At 43.0% G+C, this 26,770-nt stretch overlaps 1 protein-coding gene across 2 annotated transcripts in view; it reads right to left on the reverse strand.

The window, feature by feature from the left end:
* Positions 1-457: 457 nt before the first annotated feature.
* Positions 458-26,770, reverse strand: part of GFOD2 (glucose-fructose oxidoreductase domain containing 2) — a 34,948-nt gene continuing 8,635 nt past the window's right edge. The window contains exons 2-3 of one of the 2 annotated variants that reach the window (XM_003998135.5): positions 7,098-7,443; positions 458-2,027 (exon numbers count right to left, since the gene is read on the reverse strand). In XM_003998135.5, coding sequence (XP_003998184.1) covers positions 1,129-2,027; positions 7,098-7,356 — 1,158 coding nt within the window. In that variant the 5' untranslated portion in view covers positions 7,357-7,443 and the 3' untranslated portion in view covers positions 458-1,128. The remainder of the gene's footprint in view (positions 2,028-7,097; positions 7,444-26,770) is intronic. The other variant, XM_019819921.3, reaches the window with a different exon arrangement.

The following is a 26,770-nucleotide window of genomic DNA, read 5'->3' on the forward strand; positions in this document are numbered from 1 at the left end:
CAGTGTAGAATAGTTAATAAAAAGCATGGTTGGTGACTGGCTATCTAGGTCAGGCAGCGTTAGGCTGTACCTACTCCAAGGGCAGTGCATCCAGGCTCCCCAGGACCACTTCTCACCTCCCCTCTCCCAGGGTTTCCCGGAGCCAAATCCATGGTTGTAGAACAGAACTCTTCCTGACCTCCAGCCCGGGAAGGCCTTAAACTCTCCCTATCTCCCTGACCTGCCTACCAGGTCAGGGAAGTCTTGAGGTTAAGGAAGTCTTAAGTCTTGTTCCCTGAGAAAAGACTTTTCCTTGGAGGACTCCTGGGATTCTGTCACAAGGGAATATGCCCACCAGACCATGATGGATCCAGGGCAGGCCAGATCTGCTGTGGCCACAAGGAGAGAGAAAAATATAAACAAACTACAATAAACAAGCCTCTCATTATTAAAGAAACAGAACTTACCAAACAACCAATTGCCATAGTGTCAGACTTTCTGATTTATTAATATTTATCAGATATTCCAGAACTCTCCCTGTCTCCTCTCCACCAAATCAGGGACCCTTTGACCCAGGTCAATAGCCCCTGAGAGCTCACCCAATGAAGAACCCACTCCTCCCTGCCAGGGAAGGGGCAGCCTGGAGGCTGGAAAGGCCTGGGCATATGGGAAGGAGGGCAGGTACGGATCCCTGAGGGATGGCTTGCTGCCCTCACCATTCCTGAGATGCTCTAGCCCAGGAAGGGCATGAAAACAAGGCTTCTTGTCGTTTTCCCTCAGGCCTGAGGAATCAGCCAAGCTGGGTCCTTGCTGTGCTTTCTCACCTAGTTATGGCCACAAATAGGCTGAAGCAGCCTCCAAGTCAAGCTTTTGCTGGCTCTGCTCACCAGCATGACTATGCAGAGACCTGGGGGCAGCTCTACTTGGCTAGACTGTGGGAGCTGCTAGCCCTCAGCTATACCACCACCCTCCAAGTCTGAGCATTGGAGGGGGTGTTTTCCCAAGGCCACCTTGGGCTTCACCTGGACCCTGCCCAAGTTGACTCATGAAATGAAATACACTATGTATGCAATGGCCAAGACCTCCTGTCTCATCCTTCTGGTCCCTTCCCATCCCTTCTGCCCCATGGCAGGGAGCCCACGTGCAGGCTCACAGGTTGTTCCGTTGGAGAGCTTCGCATAGGTTCTGGTTGGCGTCAGGTTCTTCCGTCATCACCTCCACGGCCTCCCACTCCCCAGATCTGCTCGACCTTTTGATGGCATCCACCACACTCTGCATGTACAGCCCATCCTCGAATGAGGCGGCCATGGAAACAGGGATGTGGTCCCATGTGCGGCGGTCCCCCTGCCCCTGGAAGGACTGGCGCAGGGCCTGCACCATGTAGACCATGCCCTTCAGGTAGAGCAGTGGAACATCCTGGGGCCCCTGCTCGGGCAGCCCTGCACCCACAGCCAGTGAGTCCCTCAGGAGCAGCTCCTCTTGTGTGGCAGAGTTCTTTTGCCCATACAGGTCAGCTCCTCTGGCAACAAGGCGTCCTGCAGAGCCCACCACCATGACCTCGTGCACAAAGGCACCTGGCATGTTGAAGTTAAGTGTTACCGTGCTGCACACGCCTCCACCCATGAGCATCTGGAAGAAGCAGAAGTCATCACTGGTGACATGTCGGATGCCACGGATGGCTGCATTCTGCCTCACAAAGGTCTTGAGCAGCCCATGCACCTTCTCAGCTCTCCGGCCAGTCAGATGGGTCAGCAGGTCCACGATGTAGGTGCCCATGGTGTGCAGGCCCCCACCACCCATAAGCTCGTCGCAGATCCAGCCATAGTTGGGGCTGAGCAGGCTGCCTGAGTAGATGCGCGCATCGCAGATCATTACCGCGCCCACGTAGTGCTCCGCGATCAGCTGCTTCATGCGCACAAAGGCAGGCAGAAAGCGCAGCACATTCCCCACCAGACTCATCAGCTGTGGGTAGTAGCGCGAGGCTGTCACCATCCGGAATGCATCCACCGAAGTTGCTGCCTTCTCACAAACCACATTCTTCCCAATACCTGAGAATAAAACACACCAAAAAGTCTCAAAGTTCCAAGGGATTTACAATGAAGGAAAAAATATTTTCTTGAAGGCAAATGAACTCGGAAAAGCCTCCTGTATCAGATGGTGGCCTGGGACAAGAGGAAAGGCAACAGCTTGGATAAAAATGGTACCTGGTGACTGGGACTGGAGAACAAGCTATAGACTGCAGAATGAAGAGTAAATTCTTAAGGGAAAATGAAAGGAGTAGAGGTAGAAGGTGCAAACCAGGAATGGCAAGTAAAGAGAGGAGGTATAATATGTAATTTTATGGGGTGCCTGGATGGCTCAGTCGGTTGAGCGACCAACTTCCGCTCAGGTCATGATCTCACAGCTGGTGAGTTTGAGTCCCGTGTCAGGCTCTGTGCTGACAGCTTGGAGCCTGGAGCCTGCTTCAGATTCTGTGTCTCCCTCTCTCTCTGCCCCTCCCCCACTCACGCTCTGTCTCTCTCTCAAAAATGAATAAACATTAAAATTTAAAAAAAAAAATCTGTAATTTTATGTGCCAACCCAGCTAGGCTGTGGTGTCCATCAAATACCAGTCTGGACATTGCTATGAAGGTATTTTTTAGATGTGAATAGCATTTATTAAAAAACTTCTTTAATGTTTATTTTTTGAGAGAAAGAGAGAGAGAGGCAGAGAGCGAGAGGGAGACACAGAATCCGAAGCAGGCTCCAGGTTCGGAGCCGTCAGCACAGAGCCCGACGCGGGGTTCCAATTTATGAATTGTGAGATCATGACCTGAGCGAAAGCCAGATGCTCAACTAACTGAGCCACGCAGGTGCCCCTATTTTATTTTTTTTTAATTGAGAGAGAGAGATGGCACAAGTGAGTGAAGGTGGAGAAAGAAGGAGAGAGAAAAACCCACAAGGGGGAGAGGGAGGGGGGGGGGGGAGAGAGAGAGAGAGAGAGAGAGAGAGAGAGAGAGAGAGAGAGAGAGAGAAGCAGGGCTTGTGTTCACCCAAAGCAGGGCTTGAGCTCACCCGATGCAGGACTCAAACTCACGAACCATAAGATCATGAACTGAGCTGAAGTCAGATGCTTAACCAAATGAACCACCCAGGAGCCCCTAGATGTGATTAGCATTTAAACCAGTATATTTTGAGTACATCAGATCACTTTCCACAATGTGGGTGGACTTTATCTAATCACTTGAAGGCCTCAAGAAAAAAGACTGGGGTTCCATGGAGAGGAAGGAATTCTGCCTTCAGACTCAAGTTTGCAACATCAACTCTTGTTGGAATTTCCATCCTGTTGTCCTACCCTGTGGATTTCAAATTTATCAACTCCTATAATCACGAGAGGATTCTTTAAAATAAATTCCTCTCTCTCTCTATATACGCTCATTGGTTCTGTTTCTCTGAAGAACACCGCCTAATACACATGGGCTGGAGAGAGGACATGCTTGTGTACCTTCATACATTTAGTAGATCACCAGCTTTGGGCAAAAGTATTTAATCTATACTCTAGGGGATGGGCTCTGTACTCTCAGTTGCAATTGCAGAAAGGGCTCTAAGATTTCCCAAAGATTGTTCTCTAAAAACACTGATCCAACAATTTAGTGTAGTCAAAAGGCCAGAAAATGTTTGGCTCTGGTAGGAAGGGAAAGTAAAATTAACCCTTATGCTCTCATGCCTGTTCCGAGTATACTATAGGTGGGATGGACTAAGAGAGCAAAAAAAGCCTTAGAAAAAGCCCCGAAGAGAGCTAGAACTGGGCAGCTTCTGTTTTAGGAAGCAGAAAGGATCAGTATTTTTAAGATGTTTTAAGATGAAAGCTCATGAGGGTATAAGCAGTCACAAGACAATACCTGGGATACTCCTGAGAGCTTGGGGTGGTTCCCTATGTTAATACCTCCAAAGAAGTAGTGGGTGCCAAACCAAGGGAAGAGGTCCTTACACTGGGGTCTCGCAGGAGGGGGCCCTTCGGGGAGAATAGCCCCTGACTGTTATCATGATCTGCTCTCGGAGAATCTCTAATGCTTCCTTACACATGTGAGATTTTAGGATTAGGGACCGGAGAATCACCATACTGGGTGACAATTTGGCCACCTGAGTGCAGAACACATAGAGCTGACCAGGAAAGTAATGAGGAAATTAGATTCTCAGACACAAACACCTCATCTGAGGGCTGTAGCTCTGGCCAACCCAGAAACTACCTGCTGTAACTATTCACTGTAGGAACTGGGGTGGACACTGCAGCATGGGGCAGAAAGGAGGTGGGCAGGGGGGAAAAGGACTTTTGTGGCTCCTGGGAGTTTGGTGACGGTAAAACCAGGATAAGGAAATTTCTGTTCCATGTCATGAGAGGTCAGGGAAAGGGGAGAGACCTCCCATTTTGAGCCCAAACAACAGGGATGCTTTTTAACTTAAGACTCAGTAGTATTATCAGTAGGGGAGCTAAAGGCCATCTTAAACAGGCTCCTGCAAGGCCAGCCGCACAGGGTCTTTAACTTTAGGAGGACCTGGGTTATCTTGAAAGACATATTTAAGTTATCTAGCATTCCCGGGGTACCTGGGTGGCTCAGCCGGTTATGTCCAACTTCAGCTCAGGTCATGATCTCACAGCTCGTGAGTTCGAGCCCCGTGTCGGGCTCTGTGCTAACAGCTCGGAGCCTGGAGCCTGCTTCAGATTCTGTGTCTTTCTCTCTCTCTGCCCCTAACCCCCTCACATTCTGTCTCTGTCTCCTCAGAAATAAATAAACATTAAAAAAAAATTTTTTTTTTTTAAAGTTATCTAGCATTCCTCCTAGGAAGCCAAGGGAGAGATCAGAGAAGCTGGGAACTGATTTTTGTCTCCAGGCAGTGGGAAAAGCATGAATGCTGAGTGCTTATCAGCTCAGATTTTTTGGAGGGTGGACAAATTTCAAGCTGCAATCTTTTCTCCAGCTCATATTCTCCAGATTACCCAGGAGTGAAGTGCCCCAGAGCACCTCTTTGTTCACAGGAAGTAAACTTCATGGTCACAATATGCTCAGTGACTCCTTTGGGGTTTGAGTGGGCAGTGCCTCAAGGCAGGTCCAGCTGACATGGCTTTCCCAGTCCTACCAACTTGACCCTGGGACTGTGTGTCTGTAAGAACAGACCAAGGACTCATTCACACCCTCTTCCTCCTGACAGTGAGAAGACAGATGACCCTGCTTCACTGAGGGCTGGGACATAAGATTCCAGAAGCCTCTGGTCATTCCTGTCCTTCCTATTTGTATTAAAAGACCCAAAGTCTGGTGCTTTCCTATACCAGGAACCAGAAAACAGCAGGCTTGTAGCCAAAGAACTTGGGATTTCCTCTTTCTTCCTACACAGCTTGACAATGGTCTCTGTGAGAACCCTAATATATAAGCAGACTGAGAGCCTCTAGAACTCTGCCTCTGGATACACCTGGCATCACCAGCCTGTATTCACGTCACAGGGATGGCAGGAAGTCAAGTGACCACAATAGCTTGATCCCCCTGAATTAGCCTTCTGTTAAAGTGTTGGCATAGGCCTACTTCTAAACTCAATCTGAAAGCCATTACTTGCCCTCCTAAGAATCTAGTGTCCAGTGAATAGCTCCAGTGTCACACATCCTTAAAGTGCTCTCTGGAAAAGACAAACCATCTACAATTTTTGGCCAAAATGTACATGCCCCCAAATCAACAACCAGACACTCATGTTCTTACTCACTCCAATGAACGTTTGTCCTTACCAATGCATTAGGCAAGAGGTGACAGACATTCTCTTCTCCTCAGAACAAGGGAAACAAGTAGCAGTGGCTTGGACTCTCCATCATGGTAGTGTCCAGGAGGAGTGGTCAAGCCTAGTGGCATACCAGTTTCTGGGCCCAGAGATCTCTGACTGCATCAGAGAAATATTTTGCTCCTATCACCTTCATTAAATAATTTCTCTGTTGGGGCGCCTGGGTGGCGCAGTCGGTTGAGCGTCCGACTTCAGCCAGGTCACGATCTCGCGGTCCGCGAGTTCGAGCCCCGCGTCAGGCTCTGGGCTGATGGCTCAGAGCCTGGAGCCTGTTTCCGATTCTGTGTCTCCCTCTCTCTCTGCCCCTCCCCCGTTCATGCTCTGTCTCTCTCTGTCCCAAAAATAAATAAACGTTGAAAAAAAAAATTTCTCTGTCAATTAATTATATGCTACCTGAATTGTCTCATTTACTTTGTAATGTGTGTTATCTCTAGTCTCTCCAACTGAACTGTGAAACCTGAAGGCAGGGAGGGCTCTGATCCAACACTGCTTTGAATGTCCTGAATGACATCAGGACAGTGCCTGGCACCTAGAAGGCATTAAAAAAACAAACACCAAACAACAATAACAACAAACATGCTGGATGACTATTTACTGGCTTGTTTTCCTACTAAATTAGATTCTGATTTACATTAGAAAAAGAGAAAAGGTCGCCCAGAGTTGACTGGGAAGAGATGCCCAACAGGAATTGCAGGAGAACAGCTCAGCAAGCCCTATACTGCCTTGTGCTTCCCAAGGGGGCAGACATGTGAGCTGGCTGTCCTGTGGATCCTGTCAGGGAAGCCCAGCACTGTCCGAGGGCCTTCCTGACTTCTGGAACACAAGATTGCAAAATGTGGCAGGAAGGGTGTGCACTCAATCTAGTGAAGGACTGACAAAACATGGGAAATGGCAGCCTCGTTACACCCTCCTCTCCATCCTTTCTGAGGTGCTACGTGCCACGGAAATGGAAGAACAAATACATCAGTCACAATTTCCCATTGCCCAAGTCTTTGAACTCCGACTTCAAGCAGGCATGAAGTGTAATGATCTCTGGTCCCTGTGACAAGACAACTCTTGGCATATGCTTAATTTTTGCTCAGGGAGTTACTTATGGGAGGCAGGCAAGCCTGGAGCATTTCTTTCCACAGCTGTAACACCCCCAGTGTGCGCTCCCCAGGACGGCTCTAAGGGTGAGTGTTGTCCCAGAGTACCATTACCTGCAGACCAAAGCCCAAGAAGGACCACAGAGGCCCAAGAGGAGAACAGTGACACACAAGACACCACCCAGAGGGAGATACATCCTACCCTTGCTATCGTCTGACTATCCGTACCTAGAGCCTTCACAGATATTTGCCGGGTGAGTGGAGGGGGGATATTGATGCACACAAGATCCACGTCTTGATGCAGCAAGACATCATCGGTCCGGCTGGTGTAGAAGGTGATGTTCATCTCCTCGGCAAGCTGCTTTGCTTCCTCCTCAGTCTTCCCCCACAGGGCCTCCACGGTGAACCCTTCTGCCCTCAGCAGTGGGACCAGAACCCGGGCAGAGCTGCCGGTCCCAAACACGCCCACTCCTGGGAGCATCTTCATGCCAGCTTCTCTGTTCACCAACTCATCTCCTCACAAGAGCCTCCAGCATGAATACGACCTTCCCACAGTCCTGGTCAAACATGGCTCCTGGAACAGCAAGCATTATACTGGCTATTAGTGGATGGCATACTCAGCCGAGGCTATCTTCTGGACTTATTTGGAAGCAACAAGTTCTCTGCCACAAAAGCACAAATGAAATACTGCTCCAAAATGAAAAGCTGCAAAAGCTTTTCCCATGGAGACTTAAGGATATTAGCAATATACATCTACTGAAAGGAAGAAAAATGAAAAATGAGTAAAGCTGGGTTAAATCTCTGTTCTGTTACTTAATGTTTTGTGTGACTCTGGTCCAATCATTTAACCATCAGGGCCTTAACTGTAAAAGTTCATGATTCTATGATATTAGATTAGAAAAAGGAAAAGAGGAGTGGGAAACAAAAACCAATACAAGTTGGAAGAGAACTACCCTAAGTGCTGTGCAGATTATAATTTAAAAGTTTATGGTAGCAAGCATAGAGAATGTTCACTAGAAACAAACAAAATTTTTTTTTTCAACTACCAAACTGGCAATAATAGTAACAGGAAGTTTAAAATGGTATTTTTTGTATAAGGATATTCACTCCAACATTGGCTACGATAGGTGAAAAACTGGGAAACAATCTAGATGCTGAATAACAGTAATGGGTAAGATAAATAACATTATGCAGTCACTGAAAACCAAGGGGATAGAAAGCCCTCAATGACCTGCAAGACATCACCATATGTTCACTGAAAAGAGGGAAAACAAAACAATATGTGAAGTATGATATCCATTTTTTTAAAGCACAGAAAAAAATAAATATATATGAATGAAAACATAAAAGGATATCTATAATATTATTTGTAAATATATTTCACACATGACACTAGAAGGACCAGAATACACCTGAATTTAATAATGATTACTCAAATTATGAGATTATGGATGAATTTTGTTTTTCAAACATTGCCAAATTTTATACAATGAATATGTCTTACTGTGGAATTTTTCCTTCTGATCACAAGGGTTATTAAATGAAATAACAAACAAACAAAAGTCTTCTTGGAAACCAAGATGAGATTTAGGTGTGCTTAGGGTATCAGGTTTCCCCATACAGCAGCCCCTCTGCTAAACCAGTGGTACCCACTCTGGCTGTGTGTTAGGTCAATGGTAACTCCATACCCACTGAGTCATATAAAGGGATGAAGCTGTGTCACTGTCATTTTCTTTTCATAGTGAATTAAATTCTTTTTTTGTGTGTGGTAAAATACACATAAAATTTACCATCTTAAACTTTTTTTTTTTTTTTTTAGAGAGAGAGAAAGAGAGAGAGAGAGAGAGAGAGAGAGAGCGAGTACAAGTTGGGGAGTGGAGTAGGGCCAGGGGAGAGAGAAAATCTTAAGCAGGCTCCATGCTCAGTGGGGAGCCCCACAAGGGGCTCGATCTCATGACTATGAGATCATGACCTGAGCTGAAATCAAGTCGGATGCTAACCGAACTAAGCCACCCAGGCACCCCTTAACACATTTTTTAAATTTTAACTTTTTAAATGTTTATTTATTTTGATACAGAGAGAGAGAGGAAGAATAAGAGAGACGGAGAACGAGCAGGGGAGGGACAGAGATGGAGAGAGAATCCCAAGCAGGTTCCGCTCTGTCAGTGCAGAGCCCAACATGGGGTTCGAACCCACAAACTGCACGATCATGACCTGAGACAAAATCAAGAGTTGGATGTTCAACTGACTGAGCCACCCAGGTGCCCCAAATTTTAATTTAAGTAGGCTCCACACCCAGTGCAGAGCCCAACACGGGGCTTGAACTCACAACCCTGAGATCATAACCTGAGCTGAGATCAAGAGTCAGACACTTAATTTACTGAGCCCCCCAGGTGTCCCATCTTAACTATTTTTAAGTGTACAGGTTCAGTGATACATTCATATTGTGCAACCATCACCACCACCTACCTCCAGAACTTTTCATCTTGCAAAACTGAAACTCTATACTCATTAAACAGTAACTCCTCTTTCCAGTCCCTCTCCCTAGTCACTGTATGTATGTGTGTGTGTGTGTATATATATATATATATATATATATATATATATATATATATATTTTTTTTTTTTTTTTTTTAAGTAATCTGTACACCCAACATGGGCTTCAAACCCAAGACCCTATTACCCCAAGATCAAGAGTCATATGCTCTACTGACAGCAGCCAGGTGCTCTAACCATTCTACTTTCTGTCTCTATGACTCTGACTATGCTAGGTACCTCATAGAAGGGGAATCATAGTGTTTGTTTTTTTGTGATTGGCTTATTTCACTTAGCATAATGTCCTCAAAGTTCATCCATGTTTTAGCATGTGTCAGAACTTCCTCCCCTTTTAAATTCAAATAATATTCCATTCCATATGTATATACCACATTTTACTTATCCATTCATCTGTTCAGACACTTGGGTTGCTTCTGTATTTTAGCTACAACAGATAACGCGGCTATGAACATGGGTGTTCAAATACCTCTTCAAGATCCTGCTTTCAATTCTTTCGCATTTATACCCCGAAGTAGAATTGCTAGATCATACGGTAGATTTTTAAGTTTTTGAGGAACCACCATACTGTTTCCCATTGGGGCTGTAACATTTTAATGTTTTGTTTTGTTTTGTTTTTTTAATTTTTGAGACAGAGCATGAACAGGGGAGGGTCAGAGAGAGGGAGACACAGAATCTGAAACAGGCTCCAGGCTCTGAGCTGTCAGCACAGAGCCCGAGGCGGGGCTCGAACTCACGGACTGCAAGATCGTGACCTGAGCCGAAGTCGGCCGCTTAACCGACTGAGCCATCCAGGCGCCCTATTTTAAATAATAATTTTATAAACACTTTACATTCCCTTAGTCTTCCAACTATCTTTTAAAAACCTTACCACTGATCTTGCTCACCACAAATCCTAAATTTTAAGTTTTATCCAAACACACAACTTTGCTGTTCTACTTTAATCCACAATAACACTGCTTCATTTGCATTTCCTCACAGATCAGAGTCCACCTATTTTCAATTTTTTTTAAGTTTATTTATTTATTTTGAGAGAGAGAGAGAGAGAGAGAGCGCAAGCGGGGAGTGGCAGAGAGAATCCCAAGCAGACTCTGTACTGTCAGCGCAGAGCCCAATGGGGGGCTCAAACCCATGAACCAAGAGATCATGACCCAAGCCAAAACCAAGAGTCAGACGCTTAACCGACTGAGCTACCCAGATGCCCCAACCTATTTACAGTTTAAAGGAGACATGGTGTTCCTTTAGTAACTCCAAGTACTAGGGATATACATCTCTTCCCTCCCCATCCACAACATCCTCCCACCTTTCTGGTCATTTCTGAGTGCCACTTTTGGGGTTCCCAGCTCCTTCAATGCTGAGGTTTTTGAGGTTCAAGTCATAGGTGTCTTTTCTTCTTGTTCCACATACTCTTTCCACTCATGTCCAAAGTTTTATCAGTATACCAGGGACTCCCAAATCTGCAGAATAAGCCCAGATTTCCCTCCAGAGTTTCACACCCACATATTCTACTCCTGAATATACACTGATGTTCTATAGTTTCCATAACCCACACAACCACATGACTAAATCTGAACAGAAAGAGTAAAGTGAGATGGTGAGAGCACCTGAAGTGAAGGCTTCAGAGATACCTGAGTTCAAATTCTGGCTTCACCAGTTCTTATGCAACTCTTTTCATGGGTAAAACAGGCCTAATGCTATTTAGCTCCCAGGGTCTTCTGAAGATTAAATGAGGTCAAGTTTTTTTTTTTTTTTTTGTTTTTAAACATTTATTCATTTTTGAGAGACAGAGTGTGAGTGGGGGAGGGACGGAGAGCGGGAGACATAGAATCCAAAGCAGGCTCCAGGCTCTGAGCTATCAGCACAGAGCCCGATGTGGGGCTCAAATCCACCAACTATGAGATCACACTCTGAGCCAAAGACAGACGCTCAACTGACTGAGCCACTCAGGTGCCCCAAATGAGGTCCAGTTTTAAGTGCCTAGCCAAGTATACATGGTCAGCATTTAATAATTATCATAAACCCTCACTCAAACATTTTCTTTCCATATTCTCTCTCTTATGGAATGTTACTATCATCAACTCAATTCTTTAGCCCAGAAAGCTGGCCATCATCCATAACTTCTCTATTCTCTTACCCGTATAAGTAACTCATCAAGTCTTATTGATCCTATCTCTTTATTATCTCTTAAATCCATCCCTTCATTGTTATCCCCTCTGTCACTGCCCTAGTCTAGCTCCGAGTACCACTCACCTGGATGACTGCAACAATGTTCTACTTTATCTCTCTTCCTTCCATCCTTTCCTTCCTTCATCTAATCCTCATATTGTAAAGAGATCTTTCTAAAATGCAAATGGGATCACATCACTTCCTTCCTTTTTAAACCTTTTTTGACTTCTCACTGGACTCACTATAAAGTCCGGATTCTTTAAAAAATTTTTTTGTTTATTTACTTTTGCGAGAGAGAGAGAGAGAGAGAGAGAGAGAGAGAGAGAACGAGTTGAGGAGGGGTAGAGAGAGAGAGAGGGAGACACAGAAGCCGAAGCGGGCTCCAGGCTCTGAGCTGTCAGCACAGAGCCGGACGTGGGGCTCGAACTCACAAACCGTGAGATCATGACCTGAGCCGAAGTCGGAAGCTTAACCGACTGAGCCACCCAAGTGCCTCTATGAAGTCCAGATTCTTAAATAGCACCTGCCTGGGTAGCTCAGTTGGTTGAGTGTCCGACTCTTGATTTTGGCTCAGGTCATGATCCCAGGGTTGTGGGATTGAGCCCCTCGTCAGGCTCCAAGCTCAGTGTGGAGCCTGCTTAAGATTCTCTCTCTCTCCCTCTGTCCCTCTCACCCATTTGCATTCTCTAAATAATAATAATAATAATAATAATAATAATAATAATAATAATAAATTAAATAAAATGGATCCTTAAAACAAACAAACAAACAAACAAAACACTTCACAAAGTCCAGATTCTTCAGTATGACTTATAAGGTCCTGCATGATCCAGAAATCTTCAGACAGGTCTAGCTTTGTACAGGGTCACTTTCAAAGATTATCTCAAAGAGAAATGGGTTTCAAAACACATACTTAAATAACAGAGTAAGAAGAACACTCTGCAAAACTGTCAGGTATAAATCAACTAAAAGTTGGGGAGACAGTTACTCAAAATCACAAAAATGGCTTCAGAGTAACTGATGAAGAGTATGTTTTTTCTTTCTGAGAAAATTAAATAGTGGAGAACAGTTGTTTATTTGGACCCTTTTATATCATATTAAAAGCATATCATCTCACAAAAACTTGTACATGAATGTTCATAGGACAATCTTTCTTAATAGCCAAAAAGTTGACACCCAATGTCTATCAACTACTGAATGGGTAAACAAAATGTGGTATATCCATGCAATGTAGTATTCTTCAACCACAAAAAGTAATGAAGTACTGATACAAATTACAACAAGGATGAACCTTCATTATGCTAAGTGAAAGATGCTAGTCACAGAAGGCCATTTATTGTATGATTCCATTTATAGAAAATGTTCAGAACAGGCAATCCATGAAGACAGAAAGTAAATTAGTGGCAGGGGATAGTGGGGACGGAGGATTTGGGAGGTATGGGGGGGGGTCCAACTTTATTCTTCCTCATGAGGTTATTCAGTACCACTTGTTGAAGAGACTATTCTTTCCCCTGAATGACTCTGATATCTTTGTTGAAAAACAGTTGACCATAAATGTATGGGTTTATATACAGACTCTCAATTTTATTTCACTGCTCAATTTGTCTGTCCTTATGCTAGTACCACCCTGTCTTGATTACTTTAGCTTTACAGTAAGTTCTGAAGTCAGTGTGAGTCTTCCAACTTTGTTCTTTTTCAATATTGTTCTTGCTATTCTGGGTCCTTTGCATTTTCCTATAAAATCTAGGTTCAATCTGGGATTTTGGTAGAGATTGTTTTGAATCTGTAGATCAATTTGGGGAACGCTGTCATCATAAAATTAGGTTTTCTGATCCATGAACACGGTATGCTTTTCCATTTACTTAGGTCTTTAATTTCTTTCAATGATATTCTATAGTTTTTAGAGAGTAACACACTTTTTGGTTAAATTTTTTTCTAAGTATTTAATTTTGTTTGATGCTATTGTAAATGGAATTGTTTTCTTAATTTCATTTCAGTTCTTTTGCTTCTAGTATAGATACAAATGTACTATGTAAACTACATGTCTATCTTAGGGGTTGGTTGGCTGGTATTGCCCAATACAGCATCCTATACTGCTTGACCCTACCTGAAGGACACCTGTGCCTCTGTGAACCACTGAAACAAGCATGACTAGGGCTAACTCCAGACCCCAGTCAGCTTCCTGTGCTCCTGTCTCTATCCTCTGGGGCTGTGGATCTTGGCTTGCCTCCTGTACTCTACCATTGGGTTTTATCTTAATCATCTTTCTTTCTAATAGTGATGAATAATGTCTGTGGACTCTCAGCTATGTCTCTTTCCTCTTTGCTGATTAATTCTGCCCTTAGAGGCTTCCTTTCTAGTTAGAAACAGGTAAGTCACATAGTATTTTCTATAATTATCATGTCCTGGACTTCTCCTCTTCAGCTATTTTGGTCACCTTCTGCATTTGCAGTTTGTTATTGTTTTTGCTGTTGTTGTTTTTCTACTTTCAGATCATGGATATTCTGGGAGCCTGAGTGTCAAATCTGTAGCACTAGACAAGTAAGGTTCTGCATAAATTTTATGGGTCATTAATTACCAACAGCTATAAGGGCCAGAGGAGTGAAACACAGCCACTATAAGCAAAGACGTCCACGTTCTCTCAAAATTCATGCCCAGGGCACACTTACTCCTCTCTCCCACTTCATTCCTTCATGCTGTAGTTATATGTGGATGTATGTTTGCATGGGTGGTTTAAAAGAACAGAATGGATTAGAAGACATTTTAATAACCTCTGTTTTACTACAATGACTTAAAGGGCAGCTTCATCAACACCCATAAAGGGGCATCAGCTGGCCTCTGAGGAAGCCAGATGGCATGAAGCTAGGCAGGCTTGATACTAGGTATTTCCTGTTCAAGCAGGTAGAGCTGGTTTCCCTTTTTTATTTCAGTGACTACCCTTTTCTAACCCCTAAAATTTCCCTACTCCCAGCCCCTAACTTTCTTGTATATATGTAGACCTTTTGCGTTCTCCAAAGATCTCCATAAACTCAACCCTACCTAGCTCACATGCATTCCAATCACCACACACTGGTTGGGACAGGACTGGCTATATACACCTTCACAAGGCTATGGGGAAGATAGCACAGAGGTTAGAGGCATGGAATCTAAAGCCACCTTGCCTGGCTCAAGTTTTGACTCTACCACTTACCAGCTAGGTAACCTCAGATAGGTTTCTTAATTCTTAATCATTCTATGCTTCTGTTTCCTCATCTGTAAAATGGGGATAATTGTATCTACCTCATAGGGGAGTTAAGGATTAAACGAGTTAATATTTGTAAAGCATTTCTTACAGGGCTTACTATTACAGATAGTAAGTCACTGTATACACCATTTTTAAAAATTTAATTAAAAAAATTTTTAACGTTTATTTATTGAGAGAGAGAGAGAGAGAGAGAGAGAGAGAGAGAGAGAGAATAGGTGGGAGAGGGGCAGAGAGAAAGGGAGACACAGAATCTGAAGCAGGCTCCAAGCTCCAGGCTCCAGGCTCCAAGCTGTCAGCCCAGAGCCCAATTCGGGGTTCAAACTCAGGAACTGCGAGATCATGACCTGAGCTGAAGTTGGACGCTCAATCGACTGAACCACCCAGGTGCCCCTAATTTAATTTTTAAAAGTGTCAATTTTGTTGATCTTTTCAAAGAACCAACTTTTCTTTTTTAAGTAATCTCTACATCCAACGTGGGGTTTGAATTCACAACCCTGTGATCAAGGGTCACATGCTCTTCCAACTGAGCCAGCCAGGAAGCCCCATACATCCATAATTTTTAAAAAGATTTCTATGACTGACTTAGATGTCTCCTTTTCAAAAGCTGTGTAGGAATACGAAGATAATATTCTGAGCTAATATGCAGTGAAATGCAATAGGCCAAACAATGTTTAGTATAACATATAGTACATCTAAGTCCACACAATCCCATTTTGCAGATGAGGATACAGAAGCTCAAAGAGGCTAGACAACTTTTCCAAGGTTCCGCAGCTGGCCGTGTATGTTAGAGCTGCCACAACCAGCTGTGAAGCCCTGGGCAGATTACTTAGCTTCTCTGAGCCTCTGTAAAAACAGAGGTTTTATATGTGTGGAATAAATCTTTCATTCTTTTGTGAGAAGTATGAGCCAGGAAAGTTCATTCTGTTGCCTGGATCGGCAAGTGCTTGCCTCAGATCCACCACTCAAACCAATGTTGATCTGTTCATACATCACACCTTTACTGAGGGCCTAACAGGGAGGCTGTAGAGATAAGAAGATTAAAAAAAACAACAACAAAACACCCCAATTTTGGGGCCAATAAGTCAGAAAAGTGTGTAGGAGCCAGAGCTGGTGGCACCAAGCACTAACCTGAGTTTGGACTTTCTGGGTCCAGCCAATGGGAAGTACCTCAAGGAGATCAGAGTCTTAGCATGACCAAGAGAATTTAATCCCAGGAATGTATGGCTGGTTCAACATTCTAAAATCAATTACTATAATCCACCATATCAATAGTAGTTAGTTATTAGACTGCATTAATTAGAAATGCAAATTAGGGGCTCCTGGGTGGCTTGGTCAGTTAAGTGTTCGACTTCGGCTCAGGTCATGATCTCGCCATCTGTCAGTTTGAGCCCCATGTTGCGCTCTGTGCTGATAGCTCAGAGCTTGGAGTTTGAGCTTTGGATTCTGTGTCTCCTCTCTCTGCTCCTCTCCCGCTCACACTCTGTCTCTGTCTCTCTGTCAAAAGTGAGTAAACGTTAAAAATTTTTGTGTAAAAAGAAGAAATGCAAATTAAAACTTATTTAATACAACTACGCACCTACTAAAATGTCTAAAAATCAGAAAACCTGGTATCAAATACTGGCAAGGCCATAAAGCAACTGTTCATTCTTGGTGAAAATGAAAAATGGTAGAGCCACTTTGGAAACAGTTTGTCATCTTACAAAGTTAAATATACACTTATCATATAATCTAGTAGCCCCACTTCTGGGTTTTTACCAAGAAAAACAAAACTGATTTTTACACAAAAACCCGTATGTGAATGTCTATCTTCTAATGTTTAACACTAGTTTCATTTGTAACTGCCTAAACTTAGAACCAGCAAAAACGTCCTTCAACTGGTGGTTAATGGATAAACAAATAGTAGTGTATCATGCAATGGAATACTACTCAGTAATGCAAAAGAGCAAACTACTAATGGACTCAATGACAAAATGAATCTCCAGTGCATTATGCTAACTAAAAGATGCCAGACTCAGGAGGCTCTATACTGTGTGATTCCATTTACATGACATTACAGAAAAAGCAAACAGGGACAGAAAACAGTGATTGCCAAAGGTAATGAGTCAACTGCAAAGGGCTACAGGGAATTTTGGGGGGTAGGTGGTAAAGGAACTGTTCTCTATCTTGACAAGGTTGTTAGTTACATGACTGTGTGCATGTCAAAACTCATAGAACTGTATACTTAAAAGGACTAAATTTACTGATATGTAAACTATATTTTAATAAATAAATAAATAAATAAATAAATAAATAAATGTGACACCCTAAAAATGACACCGAAGTTCTAAGCATAAAATGACAAGTTGTAGTGTCATTTAGAGAAACAGGGAACCCAAAAGGCCTGACTTGTTGAAACTTGTGCAGAAGCTGGGATTTGTGGATTTTGCTCTTCCCAGACTGGTGGGATATCATCTTACCTTCTGTATGCCTGGTCCATGGAGCCACAGCTTCTGCAAAATCTTAGGAAGAGACCCATTCCCCACCATAGGGGTAGGCCAAATCCAGTCTTACCCCTGTTTTTATAAATTCTGGAACACAAGTCATATCCATTCCTTTATCTATGGCTACTTTTGTAATATAACAGCAAAGTAGGTGCAACAGTGAGCATATGGCCCACAAAATTGAAAATATTTACCATCTGGTGCTTAATAGAAAAGATTTGCTGACCCCTGCCCTATTCCATGAGTTATGAAGCTAGGAGCTTCAAATGACAGAATTTAATCATGAAGGTAGTCAGGATTATGATTAAAAACCATTCTACCTCATTGTTTGAGGAGTCACAGATTCTGGGAATTCTGGTGTTAACTGAATAATGTCAGAAAGGTCATTCATCGATTAGGCAGCTTGAGTAGGAGTCAGACCCTGGGCAGAAGGTGCCTATGAATACTTTACTACTAGATGCGACATGCAGAACTAAAACCTGTATTTCCCAGCCTCTCCTGCAAAAAAGACGCATCAAAGAAGATAAATATAGGATGAAGATACAGTTTGGTTGAGCTTCTGAGAACATTCTTTAAGGGAGGTAAGGAGGTAATCTCCATTGACAGGCACTTTCCCCCCTCCTTCTCCTTCCTTTCAGCTTTAAGTGCAAGATTCTATGGCTGGAGTTGCCACAGTCAGATGACCACCAGGAGGCAACCTGAGGATGGAACACAATTTCCCACAGACATTGGTACTAAAATGGTGAATCACCCTAAGGAACTCCATTTCATGGACTAGACAGGCATGTAAACACATTTGTTATTCACTACAACAGGTAGAGCAACAAATCTGTGTGTCACATGGAGAACAGCCATCATTAACAACAGGGGCCACAGGTGGTATGCAAGCAGGAAAGGCTTCCTGGAAGAGATGATGTAACAGGTCCAAGTTGGTCAGAAAGACAAGAGGTCACACAGCCTGTCCAACCCATCCAATGACAAAACCTTCCCTTTATTAGTGGCCTGATTCTGTTCTGTGGCCATTTCAGTCCGAAAACTCTTCTGTGGATGGACTTGAAGTCCTTGGTCTTCTACACTGTGGAACTATCTGTGATGTTTCTAATGAAACTGTCATGTTTCCTCTAAACTTCATAGGTGGTGGTAGGCTGTTTGCAAAATGGCCACAATAACTCCCTTTTCTGTTTTCATGATAGTCAATCACCTCCCACAGTGACTCTGGACTTAGCCATGCCATTTGCTCTGGCCAATGGGAAATTAGCAAAATGACACAAGATGTTTGAAAAGTACTTGTGCATGGAGGCTTGCTCTCTCACACTGCTCGTGGGTTCTCTGGGACCATCACCATGTGAACAAGCCTAGGCCATCCTGCTAGATCACAAGAGACATGCAACCAAAGTCATCCTCACTGCCCCACCTGGCACTGAGCCAAAAGCCAGTTATATGAGTGAGATCATCTCACGTCATCCAGTTCCAGCTGAGACCACCTAACCCAGAACCATCCAGATCTCCCCCAAAATCATAAGAAAACCGGATTAATACACTGTAAACCTTTACCTTACCCAATGTTATATGTCAGTTATATTTCAATAAAGCTGGGGAGGAAAAAGAATCATGAGACATAATATTTGTCTTAAGCTACTGAATTTTGAGGTTGTTTGTTATATAGCAAAAGCTTACTGATACACTCCTTTACAGACAGAACTCTAATTCCCTCGGGCCTTTCTCATACTCTCTATCAGAAGAATAGCCAAGGTCGCTCTGGCTTGCCCAATCTCTGGTTTGCCAAAATCCCCCTGAAATGGGGCCCCCAGAACTAAATGCCATATCCTGAGCATACTCTGTCTGACCTTCTTCCTTTAGATATTATACTCCTATTAAGCAGCTTACATTCATTATAGAATTTAGACAGCCTTGTCATCCTAATACACAGTAGGAATCACATGTCCTAAGAACTATTCTGTACTTATATCGTTAGGTTTTAAAAATGTTTAATTGTGGCAAAATACACATCAACATAAAATTTGCCATCTTTTTTTTTTTTTTTAATTTTTTTTTTCAACGTTTATTTATTTATTTTTGGGACAGAGAGAGACAGAGCATGAACGGGGGAGGGGCAGAGAGAGAGGGAGACACAGAATCGGGAACAGGCTCCAGGCTCTGAGCCATCAGCCCAGAGCCCGACACGGGGCTCGAACTCACGGACTGCGAGACCGTGACCTGGCTGAAGTCGGACGCTTAACCGACTGCGCCACCCAGGTGCCCCTAAAATTTGCCATCTTAACCATTTTTAAACGTATGGGTCAGCCACATTAACATTCACATTGTTGCACAACCATCACCACCAACCACCACCCACAGAACTCTTTTTACCTTGTAAAAGTGAAAATCTAGATCCATTACACAAGAACATCCTATCCCCTCCAACCTTCAGTAACCATCATTCTACTTTATCTCTATGAGTTTGATTCTCTATAAGTGCAATCATATAATACTTGTACCTTTGTGACTGGCTTATTTCACTTAGTATCATGTCCTCAAGGTTCACCCATGTTGTAGGGTGTGTCAGAATTTCCTTCCTTATTTAAGGCTGAATAATATTCCATTTTATGTATACGCTACATTTTTTGTTTATCCATTCATCTGACCAGGAACACTTGGGTTGCTTCCACATTTTACCTTTCTACTTTTCAGCACGAGGCTTCAAAAAGAGTCATTAGGGATTTCTATAGACAAAGTTACTGCCTTGTAATACTATATTTACCCTGCAAGCCACACAAATGCAGTCAACTGATCTTCAACTGAAGTATTAAATCAATTCAATGGGGAAAAGAAACTATTTAAAACAAATTTTTTTAAGTTTATTTAGTTTGAAAGAGAGCACGAGCAGGGGAGGGGCAGAGAGGCACCCAGGTCCCCTAAAAAGAAACTCTTAAAGAAATAGTGTTGGGAGATGCCCAGGTGGCTTGTTTGAGCATCTGACTCTTGATTTCAGCTCATGATCTCATAGTTTCATGCGTTTGAGCCCTATGTCAGGCTCCGTGCTGACAGCTGACTCTTGATTTTGGCTCAGGTCATAATCTCCATCTCTTGAGATCAAGCCCCGGGTCCGGATCTGTGCTGACAGTGCAGAGCCTGCTTGGGATTCTCTTTCCCACTCCCTCTCTCTGCCCTTTCCCTACTCTCAAAGATAAATAAATAAACATTAAAACAAGCCTGCACATATTAACCCAATAACATAGCAATTCCACTTGTACATATTGGCCCAAGAAAACAAAAACGTATGTCCACAAAAACTTACATAAAATGTTCATAGTAAGGGCACCTCGGTGGCTCAGTAGGTTGAGCATCTGACTTCGGCTCAGGTCATGATCTCATGGTTCGTGAATTCAGGCCCTGCGTCAGGCTCCCAGTTGTCAGCACAGAGCCCGCTTTGGATCCTCTGTACCCCCTGTCTCTGCACCTCCCCCACTCATGCTCACTGTCTCTCAAAAATAAATAAACATTAAAAAATAAAATAAAATAAAAATAAAATGTTCACAGTAGCATTATTCATTATAGCCCCAAACTGGAAACAAATCCAAATGTTTATCAATAGGAGACTGGATAAACAAGTTACGGTAGAATCATTCAATACAATATAGTAAAGCAATAAAAATGAATGGACTATGAATACATGCAACAACAGGTATGAATCTAAAAAATACGCCTAGTGAAAGATTCCAGAGACACACACCAAAAAAAAAAAAAAAACAAAAAAACAAAAAAAAAACAACAAACCACCCCATACTGTAGCATTCCACTAATCTGAAGTATAGGAACAGGTGAACTTTATTTATAGTGATAGCAGAAGGTATTGGTGGTGGTAGGGGTATGGGACTGACTGGGAAGGGGCACAAGGAAACATTTTCGAGTGATGGAAATATCCTACATTCTTGTTGCACTGTACTTACATGGTGATGCAACTGTTAACAACTCATCAAACTGAATACTTAAGATCTGTGCATTACTTCTAAGTAAATTATACCTCAATTTTTAATCAGAAGTTGTTGTTTCTAAGAGCACAGAACAACCTGCTCACATCTTGAAGATTCAGGTTCATAATCAAACAAAATGGATACATGTGAACTAAAAGTCTCTTTACTTAAAAACAACATAAAACCTTGTCAGCTTACTTTTGGAGATATCAACAGTACAGAGACAACGGCTGGAGCCAAGAGAGTTAAGTTTTCTGATGAATTAACTTCAAGGCCCAATGATCTAGTCAGTCTCAGCACTTGCTGAGGGTATCTGAAGATGGCACTTTCTACTAACCAATGCCAAACTGGACAAGCTACTGAGCTTCAGGTATTAGGTAAGTAAGTCCTTACCACTCACGAACAACTCATACTAAGGAAGGGAGGGTTCAAAATGAATTCTTGTGTATTGCTTTAGGCAAATAAAGTTAATGATGGTGAGAAATGATGTGTAACAGTTTGTGGCTGTAGCTGTACAGGTTGGGCAACAAGACCTGGAACACCACAAGAGTGGGAAGCCTTCACTCAGTGCCCACCCCCATCTTTCCCCGGAACAAGCCTTACACCTGCAGTTCCCCAGTGCAAGCAGCCATCCCAAGCTGTGTATCCTTAGGGCACTCCTTCTTCCTCTGAGATGCCTCTACAGACTGTCACAGATCTCTGACCCTTCAAACATTCCAAAGGGCCAGTATCAAGAGGCCAGCTTTTTCTGTGGATGAGTTTTTCTAGTAATTATATCTTCATATAAAATATGCTAAAATAAAGTACTGTGGCCAGAGGTGAGGCCAGGACCCTAGTTATTAAGTGAGATGGGCCCTCAACCTAGTTTTAAAACAGATTATGACATTATCTTAGCTAATCAGTCTGTGTTTCAGATGCTCATGTATAAAATGACACCTGTAATGTATGCACATTGATTCATTAATAAATACTTATTTTAATTACGTACTATTGGCCAGGCCAAGGCAACGCACAGGTTATATTGGTGAGCAAAGCAGATAGTTTCTGTTTGCATAGAGTTTACAGTTTAGCAGGAGTGAGAAGACAAATCATCACATAAATACGTCATTATAATTTGAGAAAAGCATTATAAAGGCAAAGAGGGTACTATAAGAGCATTCAACAGGATATGAATTAACTTTATATTTAAAAAAACGTTAGGGGCATCTGGGTGGCTCCACTGGTTAAGTGTCCGGTTTCGGCTCATGTCACGATCTCACAGTTGGGTGAGTTCGAGCCCCACATCGGGCTCTGCACTGATTGTGTAGACCCTACTTGGGATTCTCTCTCTCCCTCTCCCTCTCTCCCCAACCCCCACTCTCACACGCATGCTCTCTCTCTCTCAAAATAAATAAACTTTTAAAAAAAGTTAAATAACATATCTGTAATGCACTCCGAGTTCCACGTGAGGAAGGCATTACTCACACTGCAGGACTGACTTATGAAAAAACACTGACATATTGGTAGTTCAGTAAAGAGCACAGCAGTCCAAGCACATTAAAAAGTCAATTTGTAATTGGCAGACACTCCCGTCTCCTAGAGTAGTGTTCAAGCCTCTACCTAACAGTATTTCCTCAGTATGAAATGGGTCCGGGGCGCCCAATGGCTCAGTCAGTAGAGCATGTGACTCTTGATCTTGGGGTCATGCATTCAAGTCCCACACTGGGCAAAGAGTTTACTTAAAAAACAAAAAAATAAATAAAAGGTAAAATAAAATGGGCCAAAGGAAGTAGGAGAAGAATGAAATGTTCAGAACTTCAAACTGTAATTGTGTATCTTATGTATTCAAGGCATCATGGCTGACAACCCCATAGGAATGGTCATAAATACTTCAGCTACCCGATATTTGTCAAATACAATTAAAATTTTGTAAAATCCAAAATCCAAAATCCCAAAATCCAAGGGCCAATTCTCATCTTCATTCCACTTTGTGCTGACACAGCAGTAGCATCTGATATAGCATGTTCCACCCTCTTTGCAACACTCTTAATTTCCAGAACACAAATTTCTCCTGCTATTCTCCTATCTCTCTGGCTACTTCCCAATCTCTCGTGGTAACCATGATGATCCTATTCAGTCTCATGGCTTAAATACACACTATTTTCTGAGGACTCCCAAAGATTTTAGCCAGGTCCTCTTTCTTCAGCTCCAGACTAGTATAAACAACAACTCCCTATCCGATAGCTCTACTTGGATGCTTATTTTAATAGGCATCCCAAACTTTAAATGTCCAGAATTAAACTCCTGGAATTCCCATGCCACCCCCTGCCAATCCTCCATCCCCCGCTCCCGCCAAACTTGTGCACAATGGCTTCATCTCTGAAATTGGTAACAAACTTTCCAACAGCTCAAGTCAAAATCTTGGAGTAATCCTTGATTATTATTTTTCTCTCACACTTCACATCTGATGTGTTAACAAATCTTGCTGGCTTTCTACCTTCAAGATACATCCACTACACCTACTGCTATCTCAGTTCAAGTCACAACCACCTTTCTTACCTACATTACTGCAACAGCTTAGGTGACCTCCCAGGTTCTACCCTGCTCCTCCACCCCATACTGCACCCCAATCTAGTCTCAACATAGCACTGAGAATGACTCAAATTAAGTTAGAGTAAAAAGTCATTCCTCTGTTCAAGCTCTCCACAGGCTTCCCATCTCTGTTGGAATAAAAGGCCAAGCTCTTCCACTGACCTACAAGGTCCTATATAGTCTGCACTCATTCCCTTCCTCCTTTTACATCTCTCACCTTATGTCCTATCTCTCTTTCCCTTGCTTATTCTGCCTCCGCAACAGTGGCTCAGTACTAAATATATCTCAAACATGCCAGGTATGCTCCTGTCTCAGGGCCTTTGCACTTGCAGTTCCCTTTTCTGTACAGATATTCACTTGGCTTACTCTCTCCCTCACTTGCCTCATTGTTTGATTCCCCCAATCACCCCTGCTAGAATGTATGCTTCTTTAAGACAGGAGATTTTTTGTCTGTTTATTCATTGTTGCATCCCCAGTGCCTAGAACAAGCCCTGATATATAGTGGGTATTCAATGCATACTGCTGAAAAAATAAAGATTGCAGATCTTGCTCCTGCACAGTTAATAAACCAAGATGCATATACTGAAGTCATCAAAACTGCATATAATTTAGTAGGGTCTTGGGATATGTTCATCAATATAAGAGAGATTACTTATGTCACGAATTTAAGTAGTTTGGGGCAAAATCTGATTTAATAGTTCAGGAAAGAAAACAAGCATGATATGATAATAGAATAGCTCTGCCTGCCACTTGGGATTAGGAAAACGAGCTGCTACTTTCAGTCTTAAGCTACAATTTGACCTGCTAAGAGGGCACCCTCATCTAGAGCTGTCCCTTCAACTAACCTCCCTCCTCCACATGACATGACTCATGATTACTCGTTAGCTCAATCCCCTTGCAGTCAAGCTTCCTCCATCTAACAGAAGTGTACTGTATGTTAAGGGCCTTACAAGACCACAATGACCCAGTGACTATGTTCAGTCAAACACCAACAGATAATTGTGAAGGGAAGGCAAGTGAGAGTAGCTCAAACAGGTGACAGTGATTCAGTCCTAACCAGTTCATAAGAAACCACTCTGGCTGCAGTGAAGCCATTTGCCCCACAGCCAGTCCGTCACTACATCTCACCAACTGGATTCAATGCCCCTGGAATTCATCCACTGTTCTGGTCCCCTAACAGACACCTAACGTTTTTCCTTGTCCTGACCATTTCCTTCCCTAGACTTTAAGTGTCCCCAGGATAAACCCTAAATTCCTTGATGAGGTCCACAAAGCATCTCTCAGTATGAGCCGGACCCCTCCCCACCTCTCCACCTTACCACTTTCCCCTTACACTGTACCTGACATGCTAGCAGCTACTACATCTCTTTCAGTCTTGCTCTGAGATTTTGGTCCAAGCTCTTTGCTCTGCTTGGAACAATCTTTTCTTACTTTGGCAGGCTAATTCTCAGGAGATTTGTCAGGTCTCCACTTAAACACTACTTCTTTACATCTTAACCCAGCATGGCCTAGGCTGAGTTAAGTGATTCAGCTTACAGTTCCCAGCAGCCTGGGCTTTGGTTTTCACAGTGCCCATCATGATTCACTGGGATCACCTATTTAGCATCTGTCATGATAGCAGGATCTTGCCTACCTCACACACTGCTGTCACCAGGACAAAAGAGTGCTGACAGAGTAGGTGCTGAGTAATCATTGAAGAACGAATGTACAAATAAGTGTGAGAATGAATAGATGGGGAAGTAGGGTTAAACCTGTATAGATGGTGCACTGGCTAGAGGACAATAGCTTTTTGTGTCTAATTCCTTCTTTGCCTTCCCTGCCTCCCTCCCTCTCTTCAAGTTTATTTATTTATTTTTGAGAGAGAGACAGAGAGAGTAAGCAGAGGAGAGGCAGACAGAGGAGGGGAGAGAGAATCCCAAGCAGAGGATCCCGATGCAGTTCAAACCCACAAACTGAGATCAGGACATGAGCTGAAATCAAGAATCAGACGCTTAACCAACTGAGCCATCCAGGCATCAAGCTTAATTTTTGAGCATGATAAAGGAGATAAAATAAAACCATGACGGTCAATTTTAATTGTTGTTTTGCAAAACTTAGGACCTATTGGGGAAATAAGCAGGAATGCCTTCTATCAGGCCTTCAATGCCAGTCATGTACCAAGAATTAATTAGAAAGAGGTGTCTAATTGTCCCCCAGCCTTCCTTTTGGCCCCTCCTAACACCTGGAATTGAGCCAGTATGGCAGACAGGCGGTCAATGCCTGAGTACAAGAGCCAGACCCAAAGAGGAAAGACAACCACACCCCATCATCAGAGCATAAACATGAGGGGGAGTGGGGATATGCAGCCTGAGTTCTAAACTTCAAGTTCATAGCAGAGGGACTACCTACAGCATGTACTTAAGAGTCTGATATGATAACATGAATGCTTTCGGCAGGACTGCTTTCAGATAGATGTGTGAAAGTGTTTCTTTACTTGCATTTATGTTCCCATTAAAAAATAAAAGCCAAACTAAAGAAACAGGTGTTGAATTTTACAAATTAGTTATGATAAATGTTTTGGTCCCTGGGTTTCAAAAATCCAGAGGCTCTCTGGAGAAGGTTTCATTTTCCTATGATTTGTTTTTTATTTTAACAGTGCCCACACTGACTCAGTGACATGGTCACAGATTCCTACCTTCTCATTGTCAGCAAAAACACAAACAGGACAAAGGACAGATGTGCTATTCCCTCAGGTCCACAAGCTGATATGATGGTAAACTGTTAGGCAGCTACCACGTGATGGGGCACACCCAGAGCTGGCCAAAGACGACAGTTCCTTGCCCCCCTGCTCCAGTCCACAAAGTGTCCTACGAGGGCACTAATGAAAGACCTAATGACCTGTTCGATGAGGCATAACTACCCAAGCTACAAAAG

Source organism: Felis catus, chromosome E2 (assembly GCF_018350175.1).
Source record: "Felis catus isolate Fca126 chromosome E2, F.catus_Fca126_mat1.0, whole genome shotgun sequence".
Lineage (NCBI taxonomy): Eukaryota > Metazoa > Chordata > Mammalia > Carnivora > Felidae > Felis > Felis catus.